Below are 17,421 nucleotides of genomic sequence, written 5' to 3'. Positions count from 1 at the left end.
TCTGCCAGCAATCAAAGCACTTGTCTTAAAACAATTTCCTTACAACACCAATAATCAAGCTACATTATATACACTTCAATTGTACAATTATCTTTAAAAAATGCCCGTGTACAAAATAGGTTATTTTATTAAAAAAAAATTACATGCTAGATTTCAATTACATCAACATTTTAAAATAACTGAAAAAATTGATAAATAACATTCCAATTTATTAGGAACACTGCTGCAAGCAAGTCCAGAAGTATCTGCACTTTATTTCATATTCTAATAAGTTTTTTAGGGTAACTTGTGCTATAAACCTCATGTACAGTGGGTGAAAAGCTCTTACTTGTGACAACAGAATAAAGGCTAATTAATTAAGCAAGAGTATTTCAGTAAAATTATTCTACTTATGAAGTAAATACCACAAGGGCATTTCATTTACAGCCAGTTAGACAAAGAACACAGCTAGTGACCAGAACACATACATTAGTTCAAAAGTCAAATATATACAAAAATATATTAGAAAGTGGTTGAGTTTAACCACAGGCTCATGTAAAAAATGTTGTTTTAAATAGCAATAGCAAAAAATAGCTATTTCTCTATCTGCAACAGTACAAAAGGCAACACCTACATATGAGGTAGCAATGCCAAATTAAAAACAAAAAGAAACCAAAAAAACAACTTTGGATTGAGGAGCATTTCCTATATTTTCATAGCATATCTGTCAATACAAATATTTAAATGAACACTTCAATTGTTTCAAGAATTAACTACATTAATTTACAAAACCCCTTATTCAATTAACATTTTTTTAAAAAATTACTGGAAATTGGTTTAGTTACTGATTTCTCCTGTTTCTAAAAAAGCTGTTGCATTTTTCAAACTCAAACACTGTACAGCAAAAACGTGGAGGCTTTATTATACACACTTGGTAAACACTATGGTACATTAAGACTTAATTTACAAAGATCAGAAGAAGCCAACTGTGGTCGTTTTATCCTTTTGTGCCTAGCAGGCAGACACTGCACATTTTTTACCCCAGGTTCAATGCTAGAGGCAAGCTGAAAGTTCACTACTCCCTTCCACAGCCACAGCAAGGGTTTGAAGTGTTTCATCTCCCTCCAGGACTGTGAGCCACGAGCGTGGCTTCCATCTCTAGGGCCAGGGGTGCTGCCAGGCAGTGGCTCAGAGCTACCCCTGGGCTGTGCTGGAACTGCCTCAACAATGTGGGGTGGCTTTCTCCCAATTCCATCTCTTTGTCCTGCAGGTGCAGGGCAGGAGGGGCCAGCTGAGCCTCTCTGACCAAAAAAATGCCATCAAAAAAAAGCCAGGAGGGGAACAACCATCCAGCTGAGCTGTGCTGGCTCTGGCCGTGGGGCTGCAGGCCCCTCACGTGGGTCAAATCCTCTGCTTCCAGCTCCACTGACCAAAAAGACCCTGCTGCTCCTCCAATTCAGGCAACTAAATTGGACATCTGAAGTTAGATCGTTACGAGTAACACCAAAAAATGATCTGGATGGAATTTCAGCATTTATTGTATTAAGAAAATAATATACTTTACATCACAGTGCTTAATTAAATGCAATAAAAAAATGTAAACTCAGAATTCTAGATAAAATTTAGCTTGAAAAATTAGGGCTCAAAGAGTTTTGAAAATTCACAATTTTTTAAAAATTGAAGTCACAGACAGTCCACATAACTCACATCTTGACGTTTACTTGTAAATAACACCTTTGATGCACTCCAAGGTTTGGCTGGGTTTTGTTTGCTTTGTTTTGTTTTCTTTAAAAGCCTAAATAACAAATGACCAAGTGCAAAGGTAAGAGGTATTGTTTTCTCTGCAAGGAAACTAATGTAGCAGTGACCTGCCCACGAGGCCCCGGAGTGCTCTAGTAGATGTAAGGGAAGATGCGGTACGGGACACGCTGGCAGTACCTCTCCCAGGCCAGGCCATACTTCTGCTTACAGTGGTGCTCATCACGAGCCTCCCGGTGGACAAGCAGGCAGATGAAATAGATCACGTAGAAATAGGGTAAAATGTGATTAAAACCTGCAAAGGGAGAAAGTTACTTAGATACTGGGCAAAAATCCAGAGATGGTAGCTACTAACATGCTCAAAGCTGATGACACACGCTTGTTCAAGGCTGAAGCACTTTATACTCCTCAAACATCAAATATTCAACAGGACAGTGCAAATATTGTGAGATATGTTCACAAGCAGAAACCACATTTCCAGTCAAATCTCCACACCACCGCACTGCCCCACACAAAGTTTTCTCTATTCTGGCTGCAGACATGAGTCCAGATTTGCTCAGAGCACATGACTTGACTTGTGGATGAAAAGAACTGGAAATGACCCAGAAATGTGAGACTGCAGCCCCAAAAGCCAACTGTATTCTGGGCTGCATCAGGAGGAGCGTGGCAGCAGGCTCTGATTCTAACCCACTACTCTGCTCTCCTGAGACCCCACCTGAGTGTTGATGCCAGTTCTGGGGTCCCCAGTACAAGGACACTGTGTATTATTACCGAACACTTCAAAAGATAATTTCACTGCGTTTGATGAGCTTTCTTTTAAATGTATTTCACTTCAAGTCATCCCTGTATATGGTAACCCTTGCCTCCAAGCAAACTCCCACTTTTGGGGAACTTCAGCTGAAAACACACTCACTAACCTAAAAAAATTTAAAGAACAGCTAATTAGCAAGTAAGTCCCATGGTTACTGAATGATAAAGTGTCAGAAAGATGAGTAAAATTTTCAGTATGTGTCAGATCTGCAGCAAGTTAGAAAGGGTAAAATGGAAGAGAAAATGTGTTGCATTAGACTTATGACACAGAAATCTGCCATTCAATAGGGTTTACTATCTCAAATTATTACCACTTGGCATTTCAAACCCAGTCAGATGCAAAACATAAAAGCATTTTTGCTGAAATCCACTTTGGTCTCAGAAACTCACCACAGGGTAGGGACCATGCCAGAGCCATGATGATGTCACCGAGGTAATTAGGGTGACGAACAAAACCCCACCAACCCGTGACAAGAAGCCCTTTTCCAGTTGCAGTGGGTATAAATTTCAGATCTGTGAACAGAGCATTGTGGTCAATGCAGTGACTGGAATATGTATCTAAATACTACAAAGAGCCATTGAATAAAACCACAGCCAATGGAATTAAAAATGTACTCACTGGCCAGTTTGGGATCTGCTGGATTCCGTCGGAAATTGTTTTTCTGAGAATTTGCACTACGGAATATGTAATATCCAACACCTGAAAAGAAACATGATGTATTTAGCATTTTCAGTATTTTCCAGTTTTCTCAGCCTCAACAAAAGAACTGACATGCCCTTTGCCACACTTATTCCATCAAAGTCTTTTCCCCAGAGATTCAACTGGTATTTTCTGGTTCTGAGAGTTTTAATAAAACAGAAATGCCATTGGAAACCTGTATTCCACATGCTCCTTCTTGTTACTGACTAACTTTGAAGAGATTCTAAAGAATCTTTATTTTCATATCCACTTTTATATCTGTATCTGAGTTTTTTAATGTAACACTGAATCTGAAATTCACATAAGGTGGTGTGCTGCACTTTGTATGACTACAGCTCTATTTAGCAGCCTAGCACTTTGTTACAGCACCTACTCCATAAACTGACCACCCATTTACAAGATCATGATAATAAGAGAACCAGGCAATGAGTTATCTGGGTTTGAAATTCATATCCCCCATAATTTTCACACAGCAGCCTAAACTTGATTTTTCCAAAGCTGCATTGAAAAAAGATGGTCACAACATACTTGGAATAAAGATATTATATAAAAAAAATAGAAACCCAAGAAAAAACATTAGGTGAAGATGTAAAAATTATTTTCTGTTTTTCAGTATTGCAGCTATTCAGTTGGACATCTCATTTTTTCCAACTCTTTGCCATGTCTATAAAATATGAGTGGGGTTTTTTTGGGTTTCCTATTCAGGTAACAGGGACAACAAGGCTATGTTAGTGCAAATTTAAGGTTGCCAAAAGATGTGAGATCTGTTCTCAAAGCACTCAGCTTCGATGAAAAAAGATGTGTTTGCAACTATGGTCATTAGGGACGGAGATGCAAACAGTTACTTTTTCCCTAGGTTCAGTAGAGCGCAGCCAACAAGGTGCTGACTTTTTTTAATGAGTCGGTCAGACTGACTTTAAAAGGCATCTATTAAATTCAAAATATGTCAAGTCACTTCTTCAACTGTCTAGACAGCATCCACCTAGGGCTGCTTCTCAACAGAACAATTAGGTGTTCAGAGTCTCACCTATCCTTCACTTGCTAAAGCTTCACCTCCCATCTCAAAAATCAGACCTACATTGTAACCAACACAACAATAACATTTACTGTAACTTACAGTTCAGAACAGTAATTGCAGCAGCAATCGGCCAAGTAATTGTGGTGGGATGACCCACTAAGTAGAAGGCCTGCAGGCTGTAGACAAATGGAACCCACACCAAATCTCCAAATGCCAGCATGAATCCAAATCCATCATGGGTAATGTCCATTGTGGTCAAAACGGCTTCCTAGAAACATGGAGGAAGGAATTTTAGCATTTCCAAACCTTTCTTCTCTTAACATTGTAATTAGAAATGGAAACAGTTGAAGGGGATTGGCACTTACCTCATTCCAAAGAGCATCCGCCACATAGAGAAGCTGGAAGCTGTTCACAAGGATCATGGACAGGGACGGCACACTGAGATTGTGGATCTTCATCTCAGCCAAGAGCATTGCCAAATTTATAACAACCTAAGTTAGAAAAGATTTCATTTAAAAATTCACTGGTAAAAGGAAGTGGAGTTTTCTATCACACTACAGGACATTTTAACATAGGTATTTTTGACCAATGTTAGTTTAAAAAACAAACTATTTCACAAGTCAGTTTGCAATTAACCACATTTCGGAAGCTGTACAACCTCTACATATGAACACTTGAAAAAGGGTTTTTATTTGCCACAAAACAAAGAAGCTAGAAATTTCTGCCAAGTGAATAAAAATGGTCATTAGAAAACTAGCTATATGGAACTGTTTTACAGTACTCATTTGTAAGTATATATAGAGTATTTATAAATATATATGTGTATATATCTATCCTTAATATCAATTATGTGTGTGAGTGTGTGTATGTAAAGAAGTCCCTCTGTGTAATATTTAAGCAAATAAAATAACTCAGATTACTGACTCACCCAGCCAATTAATCCTGGACGCAACTCACAGAAGTATTTGAGGTCAAAACTGCCAATGCGAGGGTTTAATTCATGTCCAATAAAAAAATCATAGATAAAATACCCTGCAGGTAAGACACAACCTCTGTTAGCAATACTCTTCCTTTAATCTGCCACTACACTTCTCCCCATAAATAAAATCCCACTTTCCACGCATGTTCTCTCATTACAAATTTTTAAAAGATTGGTAAAAAAAAGTTTTCTTGAAGAGTATGCGCAAAATACAAAACAAAACTACACAGTTTGTATTTTTAGATGCCCTAATATTTTATTTATTAGGAGGACTAACTGCTTTAGAAATTCTCCCTGACACTTGTTCCTTCTTTATTTTCAGCCTTATCCTGAAGCTCACATCAGTACCTACGAACACAATCATATGGCATTAATAATTTTACATTTTCTCCATTTAATTGCTTTTGTCTGGGAAAAAGAATTCGCTTTAGCTGTGACAATTACCCATCCATCAAAAAAGGTGGACAAGGAGGAAAATACCATGCCCTGACTTCATGATATCTGGGACTGAGTTTGCCAAAAAAAAAAAAAAAAAAGAAAAAAAAAAAAAAAAGCACTTCACAGAACAAAGTAAAACTCACAGTCTTATAATAACCAGCCCTAAATCTAGCCTTTAATTTGTAAAATGAAGCTACTGCAAAGAAATGATCCAGAATGTTCTAACTCACCAGAATTTCCACCTGGTGCCAGTTCTTCCTCAGGTGCTTTCAGGGATCGAACATACAGGTAAACGCTCAGTGCCAAAGCAAAAGCTGCAGCTGACACTGCAAACTGCATGAAGTGATCGTACAAATAATGAAGCTCAAATTCAAAGTATAATAAAACTCCAACAGCTGCAGCAGTCAAAATAAAAGCATAAAACCCTAAAAGATGTAGAAGAAAGACATATTAGTAAAAAAAAAAAAAAACCCAAACCAACCAATTTATTGTTCTTGTAGGACCCACCTAATCCAACCTTTCTGCATTTTTACTTCTTCCAATATTTGTCCATATTCCAGTAAAATCTTGGACATCCCATGATTCAAAGTTCTGGGGCATAGCAGTATAACTAAGAGACTCTAAGTCCTGAAACTGTGCTCATCAAAAGGACAGGAGGTGGGAACACACTAAATACTTCTCAATTTTTTATGCCATAGGATTCAGTTTCAGATTTTAGTGGAAAAATGGACACTGACACTGCTAAAGGATAATGAGAGCAGATCACAAAATCTTATCTGTGGGACAGCTGAGACAGCCATGTTCTCATCTATGAATTATCTTCATATATACCTTGATACAGCTAGCAGTAATTAAAGTATTAAAATGACTTATCAAGTCAAAACTTGAACACAAAAACTTCTGCATACTTTAAGAGTATAAAATCATGCAGAATGGATTGATGCCCAAACAGGAGCAGGGAGTTCTCAGCTCTCTTAGCTAAGGATTTTCTATGGATTCCTTCACAGGGGTAGAGGCTAGAAGAAACCTCCAGAGTTCATCTGCTCTAGTTCAGATGCGACCTCCTGTACTTCACTTTGTGCCCAGTGCCTCCTGTCCTTACCTTTCCTCAAGAAGGCTTTTAACCTTGCTTTGAAAATTAGCTTTTGAAGCACCAAGCTGATGGCTTTTTTTAAATAATCCACATTATGTAGCTTATTTCCTCCCTTTATTAGAATGCAGAAAGAATTGTAGCACTATGGCAAGACTAAAGACAAAAGTCCAAAACCAAGACAGGTATGAGACAGCCTCAACGAGACTCACTTTTGCAGGATGTGATTCCCCTTGTTTCTGTTACTTATGGCCCTATTCCAACTTTAAAATGGTGCATCTCACCAGACTATGACAAAACTCAGCTTTTTAGTGTAGTATTTGGATTCCACTACCACCCCTGTAGAGTGCAGTATCTTGGGGCACTTAGTTCCTGATGATTACTAACCACCTTTTTCCAAGAAAACAGTCATCCTATTTTATCCAAGATTTACAACAGATGCACTCTCTGGTCAAACTGTATCTTTCAACATTTATATTTTATGGTGCTGAGCACTGCAAATCACACAATGGAATCTGTTTTAAAATAACCAGCTGCAACATGCTTACCATTTATCCGGTACTGCAGTCTCTTTCCGTTGGAAAGGGGCAGGCCCTCTACAACCTAGGAAGAATAAAATCTTAATGTTCAACAAAGTATTTTCTGTGGGCCCTTCAGGGCTGGAAAACCAAGCTCAACTCTGCCAGAAACACATTCAATCAAAGCAACCAGCTGGACACACTCAAACCTGAAGTTCATGCATTGTTCTAAAAAACATTCTCTGGACAGCAAATGAAAAAGATTATCAGCTTCAAATAAAAACATTTTCAAAATAAACCTCTTCCAAACCAGCTTGAAGAAAGGACAACTGCTCCAGTCATTGTGAATAAAACATGATTGATCTACTTCTGAGTGTTCTTTCAGAATCTGCCAGTAATCCTCAAGTCACAAGAGAGGGAAGGAGAGCCTTTGCCTGATATGCATATGGCTAGAATGATTTATAGCTTCCTGTAGATGAAGATTACATTCCAAAATGCTGGATACATCCATAAGAAACCAAATTTCAAAATAGTGAATTTAAAAGTCAGACACCTAGAATTCTTCTAGAATTCTATCAAGCAAAGTTCATCCACACTTTTATCTGAATGCCTACAAAATGCTTTCCGCCTTCTCTACTGAAGGGCTCTGAAATGCAAAAATTCTTAAACCAGCTGCGCTGCTTTAAGCTTACAGAAATCTGTAGCAGCCATATTCCAGTTTGCCATGAAAAACTCATTAAATTGCTTTTAAACTCACTGGATTTAGAACATACCCCACCTTCCAGCCTAACACACAGTTTAGCTGCCCATAAAGACCCAATTGCTCCCAAGAGCCTACCTTTCCAATTGGCAGCAAGTAAAACAGAGCTTGAAGGAGAAACCACAGAACAAAGATACCAAACACCTTCCCCTCCCAAAGACTCTCAAGTGCTGGCAGAGGAGGGAAGTTCAGAAGACTCGGATCATCTTGTTTGCACATCAACAGCAAGTAGAGTACAGTAGCAGGCAGGAGAAATATCATCATGAAGGTCCCTGTAAACAGACACCATGGCATGTTAGAAGGCATGGACAGAAAATAAAAAAAGTTCTTTCAATTTTACTCTGAATTCTGCAGCCAAGGTCTAAAAAGCAGCTTTGACATGACAGTATGGTCAATAAAAACCCACAAAAGAGTACTAATTTTCTACTATTACGACAATTTGCACACGTACCAATTCTTCCCCCAAACTCCAGCTCCTTTGTTTTTGTTGGTACTTTCTCAATTGGTTTTACAGCCACGAAAGTCTTTTTCTCTGAATAGATCTCTTCTTTTTTCTTGTCATCTTTCCTCGAACGCAAGCTGTACTGCTCAAGCACACGCTTGACTTCCAGGTCTGGTTTTAACTTTTGCTGTGAATACATAAAAATAATTTACTAAAAAGTTTCCCAGTGATTTTCCTTTATTTTAGTAGAATATTTTATATTTCAGAGGGCATTACTCACTATAAACCACCAATACACAACTATGCATGAAGAGACTGCTAAAACCAGGCACAGTAACCTATTCGGCCATGACTGCAGATCAGCAGCAGTTCCAGTACAAATCATCCATTGCCACCCTCCTCCCTTCCCTTCTGCATATGCCTGGGCACTGGATAACAATCAGGACTAAGGCAAAAAAAAAAACACTCTCTCTGTAGCAAAGTTTTATGTTGCCTTCTATTTCTAATTGATTACTGTATTGCCCTTTTCTTGGAATTTCTGAGAAAGCCAAGCTAGGAACGTGACAAAAAACTAAGAGCAAATTCCACGTTCCTACCTCCAAGATGATGCAGGATGTGTCATTTTTTTCTGTACTTTCAGGTTCACCATTGTACCTTTTGGTATTATTCTCACTTGGTTTCTAGTTAAAAGAAGAAACACAGTTTAAGCTTTCAGTGTCCTACATATGGCACTGTTCTGCAGAACTGAAAGTTTGGTTTTCCATAAAATATCTCTGAAGAAATAAATTCTCGCATAAAAATTCTCGTGAGTCTAGCTTATACAGCTCTGGGAAGACAGGACTCATACATTTTATTTTAACTATCGTTTCGTTGAAGAGAAGCCAGTCTTTCCAGTCATACAAGAGCCAACAGATCAATCCTACTCATCAGGCAGAAGCCAGGACAAAACCACCAAAGATTTTTTTTAACTCTTTCATCCCAAAAGGTTCAAAGTACAAAAAGTAAACAGTAGCTGCTGTCTAAAAAACTACTTAAACCAGCTTGTGACCCACAGGCACTGGATCTCACAGCTCAAAGCAGCTCACTGCAAAACAAACCCCACAACTGTTTCAGAGCCCAAGAGGAGCAATTTACTAAACCTATCTAGCTAGTTTATATTAATCTGGTTTAGTTTAGCTGAAACCTAACTAAACCTGTTCATTTTCAATAGGTCAGCAGAATGCATTTCCAGTTCAAGGGACTGTGTCTCAGACAAGTGAGAAGCCACCTCAAGGGCACAAGAGGCGGAAGAAATGGTTTTTCTCTTCAGAGAAACATCACTACTATTCCTCTTCACTTAAGATCACCAGACCCATTTTTAGCACTCAATCTTCACAAAAATGCTAAGAACAAACCGAAAAAATTTTGGCTAAATACCAGATGTTGGTAAACTTAGAAATCCTTACAGGTTAGTTTTTATAATGAAATCAGTTTTGCATATTATCCATCAGCAAGGCCACATTTAAATATTCCACACTGCGTATTTACCACTACTATTGTAACAAACTGTATATGGTAACAAAATTCATTTTATTTCAAGTCCTAATACCTACCTGCTATGTACCAACTAACACATCTAAAAGTCAGCTAACCTTCTGTGCCCCATTTCACCAGTGGAAGCACATGGCTAACAATGACTTCAATATTAAAGAATTTGTGTGTGTTTGGATTCTGAGAGGTTTGCAGTATCACCAAATACAAGTGGAACTTTATAACCTTGGTTTACCTCTCAAGAATTTCCTCAAACTTTGCAAACTAGATACCCTATTTCTAAAGAAAAAAAAAAAAAAGGCAGTTCTGAGCTATACTTTTGCAGGTAATTATGCTGTCCAGAGAGCATGAACTGCAGCTGGCTTTTACAATGATAAACCCAGTCTGCATAAAACCAATCTTTCACAAATAGCAAAAGTTCCTTTTAATAAAATTCCAGCAAACCCCCCCCCCCACAAAAACCCAACAAATAAAAGTAATACCGGCAGAGCTAGGCTGGTCTCCTGAATGGTTTTCTTTTTGTCATCCTTGTGTTCCCTGCTCTGGGAAGCAGAACGACGCCTGCCCCTCGCTGGCCGGCCAGGAGACCGAGAGCGAGAGCGAGACCTGCTGCTGCTTCTTCTGGAGGGAGAACTGGAAGAAGACTGGCTCTTCCTGTGCTTGAATGATGACTGTGACTAGAAGAAAGATGGAAAGAAAGCAAAATCTTATCTATGTCCCAGAGAACAATTTTAGAAACATGGGGGGTTTGTGATGAGGACTCAGGCATGCAGTTCCATAGATCTGTCTTGTGTTTCCTATACAGATGCTCTACAAAGGCTGTTAAGAAAGAGCAACTGCAGAATACTCATTTTGCTGGCAATTCCCAAACAAGCCTGTTCCAAGTCCAACTGCTGCTGGCAATTCCTGTTGAAGCTACAAAAATCAGGCTATGGATGTAAGCTACCAAAGTGAGCACCAAGCTGTTAAGCACACCACCCGCTCATTCCTGTGCCTAGGGAAAGAATTGAGAGCTGTCTCTAAAGCCCTCAGAGGCTGCTCTCATTTCCACTACTCAGCTTATTAATGCATTTGACATAGCAATGCTCATCATCTGTGTGAGGCAACACAGAGCAAATCAACATTAAAACACCCCAAAGCAGCCTAATCATTTCATTATATCTGGTAACTGATTTCATAAACAGTTTACTCCAAAAGCACTGTTTGATTTCTCTGTAAAGTCTACAATGCTGATTTCCCCATGTAAAATTTCCACAATGCAACTTTTATAATGCAGAGATGTTTCATGACAGAAAAAGGCATTTTCCCAGCTTGAGTCATTTATCTGCACACAGAAGTATCAAGTCAGAAAGTCTTGAAACATTGAAAACAGTTGCCCACCTCAAGGCGGAAACATTTTGGTCCCAAAAGAGAAGGCCAGTTACTGGGCATGGACACTGCCACCAAGAAGCGACACTACAGCTCACATAAAGACACACAAGCTGGCTTTGAACCTATGTAGGTTTCAGAACGGGACATAGAAATGAACTACAGTGAATATTCAAACAGGCTTTTTTCCTCCTGCATTACCGATTTTCAACTGAAACTTCTATGAAGTTTTAAAAGCCTTTATTAGTAAAAAAAAAAAAAAAATGAAATAAAGATATGTAAAGAGGAAGGAATGTGCTTATATGACATGAACTTTTCTCAGGGGTTTGTAGTTGTCACAAATACAGCAAAATACCTCACGAAGCCTTTGAGGACCTAAACCAGTAAAAGCTATTTGCAGATGTTTTAAGTATGTGCTTGAGGGGCATGCACTGTTTATATTTAGTGACATTTAACTGCATTTTTACATTTGTTATCAAATTTTCTTGTTTAAGAGATGTAAAACCATCAAATTACTATCAGCTGACTGATCACTACCTTTGTAAGGTATCCAAACCAATTTTTCATGAAAAATCATGCTATAGAATTCCTGAAGGATCAGACTTGGCTTTCCTCAAAAATATTACATTTTTTGACAGAAATAGAACAACCATGACACTTTAAAGACGGTGTCATTCTGAACTTCTACTTGAAGTGTCACATAGAAACTTTTTTTTAGCACCAACTCCTTGAAGACAGAGTTAACAAAAACTTTAAAAATAACTACTCAGTCATAAGTTGAAGTACTGATAATTAAAAACACGTGTACTCACCCTTATATCACTTTCTTTCAGTGCAAGTTCAGTTCCATCTTTGTACTTGACAGTATAAAGATGAGCAACATCATCATAACTGGTCACCTGTACCTCATAGTACAGGACACTTCCCGGCCAACGGCCCATCACCACCTCACCATCAGCGAACTTCCGGCTTGGCATTTTCCAAACACAATCCCTGGAAAACAAATCAGTCACTCCACAGGACAGATACACAGTAGGCTTTGTTTTCCCCACTCTCTGTGTCAGGTAACTGAAAAGGGGACACTTACAGCAAGTCTCCACTTTAAACAGGGAAAAGGCTGTGTGGTAAGAAACCAGCAGGGATCTCTTTTCCAAACCAACACTAGACAGAAGAAATAGTCTTAAAATAGAGACAAGATTGAAGCTGTATGTTCTGGAAAAGCATTCAGATGTATTAGATCAGTACTGAACTATGATATACAATCTCCAGCATCAGGCAAAGCACATCTTTGACCAAAATTACATCATGAAGCTCATCTTATCTAGAGGGAAATACAAATTACATGGTATTGAAGGTTCTTTTCTAACCCTCATTTCCTGTGGTTCTACAGAAACAACAGAAGTGATGATTTCTAAACGTTAAACATCCCCAATCTCTTCAACACCTACAGCCACATTACACACTTTCTTCAATTTATTGTGCCAAACACTCAAAAGTTAGGAAACTTCAGAATTTAAGCTCCTGTCTGTGTTGAGTAATTTTCCTTTCCACCTCTTTAGCACAAGGGCATAATGCCTTTTCCAGGGCTCCATGGGAAAACAAAGCACAGCATCAAAGCAATCACACAGCAACCTGAAAAACTAAATCCTAACCCCCTGTCTGCACCATCAGGCTTTTACTTGATACTAACAAAACATGGTGTGACTGCTTCCCTTGGTTCACCCCACTAGGTGCTAGGAAAAACCACAACTACAACTTAGAGAAAGTTGTTTTTAAGTGTGAAGTTCTGTAGAACTGTTTGTAAAGTGCTTTGTGTTATATCACTGCCTCCTGAAAAGAGATATCCGAAGCAGAATATACTTTTAATTTCAATGTATCAAGTGAGACTACCTGAAAAGCCTAAAGTAAAACATACACTAACATTTGTACTGGCACCACGTGTACAACCAACTCAGGAACTCAGAGGGAATGACAGGGACAAGACACAAACCACAAAATGCTGGTGTCAAAAGATTTCATTTTAACTTGTTTGCTCTACAAATAAGATGTGAGGCAAAACAAGCTAAGGTAAATATGAGTCTTTACCTAGATAATCATTACTTATTAACTAACCTGCAGTGAAAAGTTAAGATTCTTGGGGGAAAAAATACTGTTAATATTCAATCACAGACCTTCACCACACGTTGGGGGATGGGGCTCAGTGAGGTTTTACAGTCAACATTCATTCTGGCATTTTCTGACATTGCTGTTAAATGTTACACCTGTGTAGCTCTCCTAGTCAAAAACAAAAAAAAACTCAGCAGAATTCCCTCATATGGATTTCATTACTAATACTCCAAACTGCTTCAGAACAGAAACATCTGGCCATCTCCTTTGCTGTGTAGTATTTGAAGGAGGAGGAATAAAAAAGTTTTATAACTTGGTTTCACTGACACTTGCCAGTCAGAAAAATTATGAGTTCTAGTCTGTGCTTGTTAGGCATATGCTGCTCCAGCTCTTCTGCCTTCTAACTACTGCTTCTTGTTTCTAACTTATTCTTTCTGAATTCCCACTCTTCCAACTCTCTTTTATCCCAGACAGCTTAACCCCTTCAAAGTCATAGCCCTGTTTCTTATGACTTCCATATTTTCATTTCAAATTCTCCACTCTCTCCTTACCCCTGTCCTGGAGTCTTTGTGGGTTTTCTGCCTTCCATGCCCTTGTACACCAAACCCGTTCCAGTTCCTCTTTGCCACCTCTGCTAAACCTCCTCTCAATCCCATTTCTGTCTCCTTGCCCAGTGTTCCCATGCAAAAAGCCGTTCTTTAGGAAATCCGTGTCTGCTACTGCTCTTCCCCAGCCTCCTGCAGCCACGGCTTCTTCCTGCTCTGCTCTTCCATAAACGGTGTGGACACGGGAGCTGCCCTGGCACAGCTGTCACACCCCGAGCCATGACTGCATTTCCCCTCGGCCGCAGCCCCGCAGGCATGCACAGCCAGAAACCCGGAGCCTGGGCAGCACAGAGCTGGCGGACCCTCAGACAAAGTTGTAAAAACAGAGTCTTTGGAGGGTGAACCCTTTTTAAAAAAGGATTTTTGCATGAAGTTGTTACTAAGGACACGTACACTGGCTTTTCCAATTTATACCAACTACTTCAGAATTCAGATACAATTTCATAGGGATAATAAAATGCAATTCTCTGCCATGTTTCAAAACCCAGCAGTTCTGTATACAAACACAAAGCCCAAAGAAAATGTAACTTGATGATTTAATTCTTGTAAAAGGCAGAAAGAGCTTCCCTTCCTCCAACCTTGCTCTCAAAAGGAACTGAAGTCAGTTTTAAAAAATTTAAAAATATGGTTGAAAGACCTGTTGCTAAATCAATGTCATGTAATTCAGTCTAAGGCAGACATCACCAATATGAGATTCCAAAATAATAAATAAGCAAGTGGAAGTATCTTCTGACTCAAAAGCAATGAATAATCTTATTAATGGGAAATTTTATGCATTTTTCAATTCTTTTCCTTAAATATTACAGCTTAATAAGCTCAAATATTAAAAATTAAAATAAATAAATGCAACTTCTTATCCTATCAAAAATAATCACCTTGCTCTGCACCCCAGTGCCTCCTATGAGGGAGGTTTGTAATCCTCCTTCCTTATATCCCACTTCAAAAAGCTGCACCTTTTAAAGGCAGCCTTCATCTGTTCAGATAACAAACACAATTACTGGCATCAGAAAAGAAAGGAAGTCTTTCAGAAAAAAAAAAAATCGGTTTAGAGTTTACATTTTTAATTTACTGCTCTTTCAAGCTCTACACACCCCTGATAATTTTCATGATATCAACTGGCATCAGCTTAATATTCCCAGTAGTTCTGCACAAACTTGTGAATTCTCAGGGCTTCAAACCATGAATCCAAAAGAATGTTATCTCACACGATGAGCCCTGGACTGTTCACACACCTGTCTGCAAGCTTAGTCACTTACTCAGGAGATGAAATCTGTATTTTCTGAACCAATACTATTCTCCTTTGGGAATCTACAGCCTAAGAGAAAGGATCAAAAGGACTTTGTATCCCACACCAAGCCAAGCCAATTAATGCAAATCTCCCCGGAGCTTTAAAAGTTGGTAAAGAATAAAAGTTTCTGCTGACTCAAAAAAGAATGAAATAATTTAAAAGAAACTTGGCTGAGAAACATATTGCCCCATGCATGCACTTCTGGTCTTCTTAATGACTCTCTCAGTAGATAGGTGGGAAGATATTTCAGTGTGGAGAAAGTGACGACTGTTACCTTGTAGCCACAGGGAGATCACACCCCATCGGCAGAAACTGGGTACACAGTTTTAAGAATAACTAAACACTAAACAAGTTTTCCCTCTTGGAAGAGCAAAGCTCACACACACTCAGTGATTCCATTTACTAATTCTGACACCTTACCACTGCCAGATAACGTTCTGGATGTCAGAGGAGGGAGCCAGCTGAATGCAAGAAGAAATGCTGGACAATAAAGCAAATGCTAACAGCCAAGACTAACAATATACGGAAAATTACTACTGAATTCACCAGACAACTGTGCAGGACCTTCTCAGAAACACCATAACTCTCTCCACATTTCTAGCTCTTCACCGTCAGAACGGTGGAGGCACCTATCCCTGTCCAAGCCGGCATATTTCACCACTACAAACAAGCACAAATAACCCTCGAGGCAAAAACAACAACCCATCAACCCTCGGGCTGGGAATCGAGGATCTTCGCTGCAAAGAAGCTTTCTGCCGGAAACCCCGCGAACCGAGGGGAGGCGGCAGGAACCAGAAGCCCGCGGGCGGGGCCCGGGAGCGGCGGGGCGCTGTTGACAGGAAGGGCCCCACGTGCCGGCGAGGCCCGGCCCCCGGCCCCGCCCCGCCCGCGCTCACGGCCCGGGCCTGGCGCGGCGCCTCCGCCGCGGGGGAAGGGAGGGGCCGCGCCGCCCCTCGGCGGCCTACTCCCGCTCGGAGCCCGGCGCGGCGGAGCCCAACAAAGCGAGGGCGCTCGGCCCGGCCACCTCCGGGGCCCCGTGCGAGAGGCCCGAGCCGCCCGTCCGCCGGCCGGGAGCGAGGCCCGAGCGCGGCCGCGGCGATCGGCCGGAGCGCTTCCCGCCGGGAAAGCCACCAAGGAGAAGCTGGGGGGAGGGGGAGAGGGTGGGAGGTGGGAGTATCCGGGCCCGCGCGCGCCGCCATTCCCGTTACCTGGTGCCCGCCCGCGCCGGGCCGGGCCGGAGGCGGTTCCGCGGAGCGGCGGGAGCGGGGCCCGAGCGCGCGCCGCTCTCCGCTGAGGGGAACAACCGCCCCGCCGAGCGACGGTAACGGCCGCGCGCACGGTCCCGCCCCCGCGCCCGCCCGCCAACCGCGCCCATTGGCCGGGACGCGCCGTTTGAATCGCGGGCTGGCCGCGCGCCATTGGCTGCGCCAGCGATGGCGCGGTCCGCCCTCCCCGCCCCGGGGCGCGCGCCCGGCCCCGCCCCGCCCCGGCGTGAGGGGAGCGGGGGGGGAGAAGGGGCGCGCTCGGCCACCCCCACCGCCCCTCATGGGGGGTGATGGCGGGAGGGGAGGGAGAACGGGGCGGGAAGGTCGCTGTCGTGGCGATGGGGGCAGGCTCAGACCGCTTGCACCACCCAGGCACCGCCGCCCGTGTAAACAAAACCGAGGATTTTGTTTACGGACCACTCGCGGAGCCGGAGGCGGCGAGACCGCGAGTACTCGTACGCTGTCAGAACAACAACCTGTGTTCCTTCCAGCCCTGCACCTCCAGCACTCAACAATGACAAAGTGCAGAAAAAAATGCAGGAAACGACATCCCCTCTCGCTCAAAAAGTAAAATTGAAAAGGGCGGAAAAGCGGAGATGGGGAGGCTGCGAGTGCTCCTGCACCCACCGAACAACAGGCTGTGTTCTTCCCGCACTAAACAAAGCCAAAATGTGGTAATAGGGCGGTGAAAACGCACTGAAAACACCCGACTCTCTCCAAAAGAAAAATAAAAAGGGGCAAAAAAAGCAGAGGAGGCTTTTGAAGCG

The 17,421-nt window shown here is 41.3% G+C and overlaps 1 protein-coding gene across 1 annotated transcript; it reads right to left on the bottom strand.

Moving 5' to 3' along the window:
- Positions 1-1,777: 1,777 nt before the first annotated feature.
- On the bottom strand, positions 1,778-16,728 carry LBR (lamin B receptor). Its single transcript, XM_066178181.1, has 14 exons — positions 16,598-16,728; positions 12,203-12,383; positions 10,505-10,699; positions 9,089-9,172; positions 8,502-8,679; positions 8,129-8,322; positions 7,321-7,375; positions 5,913-6,107; positions 5,194-5,297; positions 4,631-4,756; positions 4,365-4,533; positions 3,167-3,247; positions 2,938-3,060; positions 1,778-2,032 (listed from the first exon to the last, which is right to left on the bottom strand). The coding sequence occupies exons 2-14, from the start codon at positions 12,365-12,367 to the stop codon at positions 1,872-1,874; spliced, it is 1,830 nt and encodes a 609-aa protein (XP_066034278.1). The 5' UTR covers positions 12,368-12,383; positions 16,598-16,728; the 3' UTR covers positions 1,778-1,871.
- Between the last annotated feature and the right edge of the window lie 693 nt (positions 16,729-17,421).

The sequence above is a fragment of the Chamaea fasciata genome, unplaced genomic scaffold, assembly GCF_029207755.1.
Source record: "Chamaea fasciata isolate MVZ Bird 193981 ecotype frontalis unplaced genomic scaffold, bChaFas1.0.hap1 SCAF_3, whole genome shotgun sequence".
NCBI classification, from domain to species: Eukaryota; Metazoa; Chordata; class Aves; order Passeriformes; family Sylviidae; genus Chamaea; species Chamaea fasciata.
This window is presented reverse-complemented; position numbering and strand designations above follow the sequence as displayed.

What these genes read in the sequence shown, in the direction of transcription:
- LBR (XM_066178181.1), bottom strand. Translation starts at nt 12,367, where the DNA reads ATGCCAAGCCGGAAGTTCGCTGATGGTGAGGTGGTGATGGGCCGTTGG. An exon ending in GGCACCAGGTGGAAATTCTG is followed by an intron (nt 5,298 to 5,912) that starts GTGAGTTAGAAC and finishes TCTTACCTGCAG; the next exon opens with GGTATTTTATCTATGATTTT. An exon ending in GTCCAGGATTAATTGGCTGG is followed by an intron (nt 4,757 to 5,193) that starts GTGAGTCAGTAA and finishes TTTCTAACTTAG; the next exon opens with GTTGTTATAAATTTGGCAAT.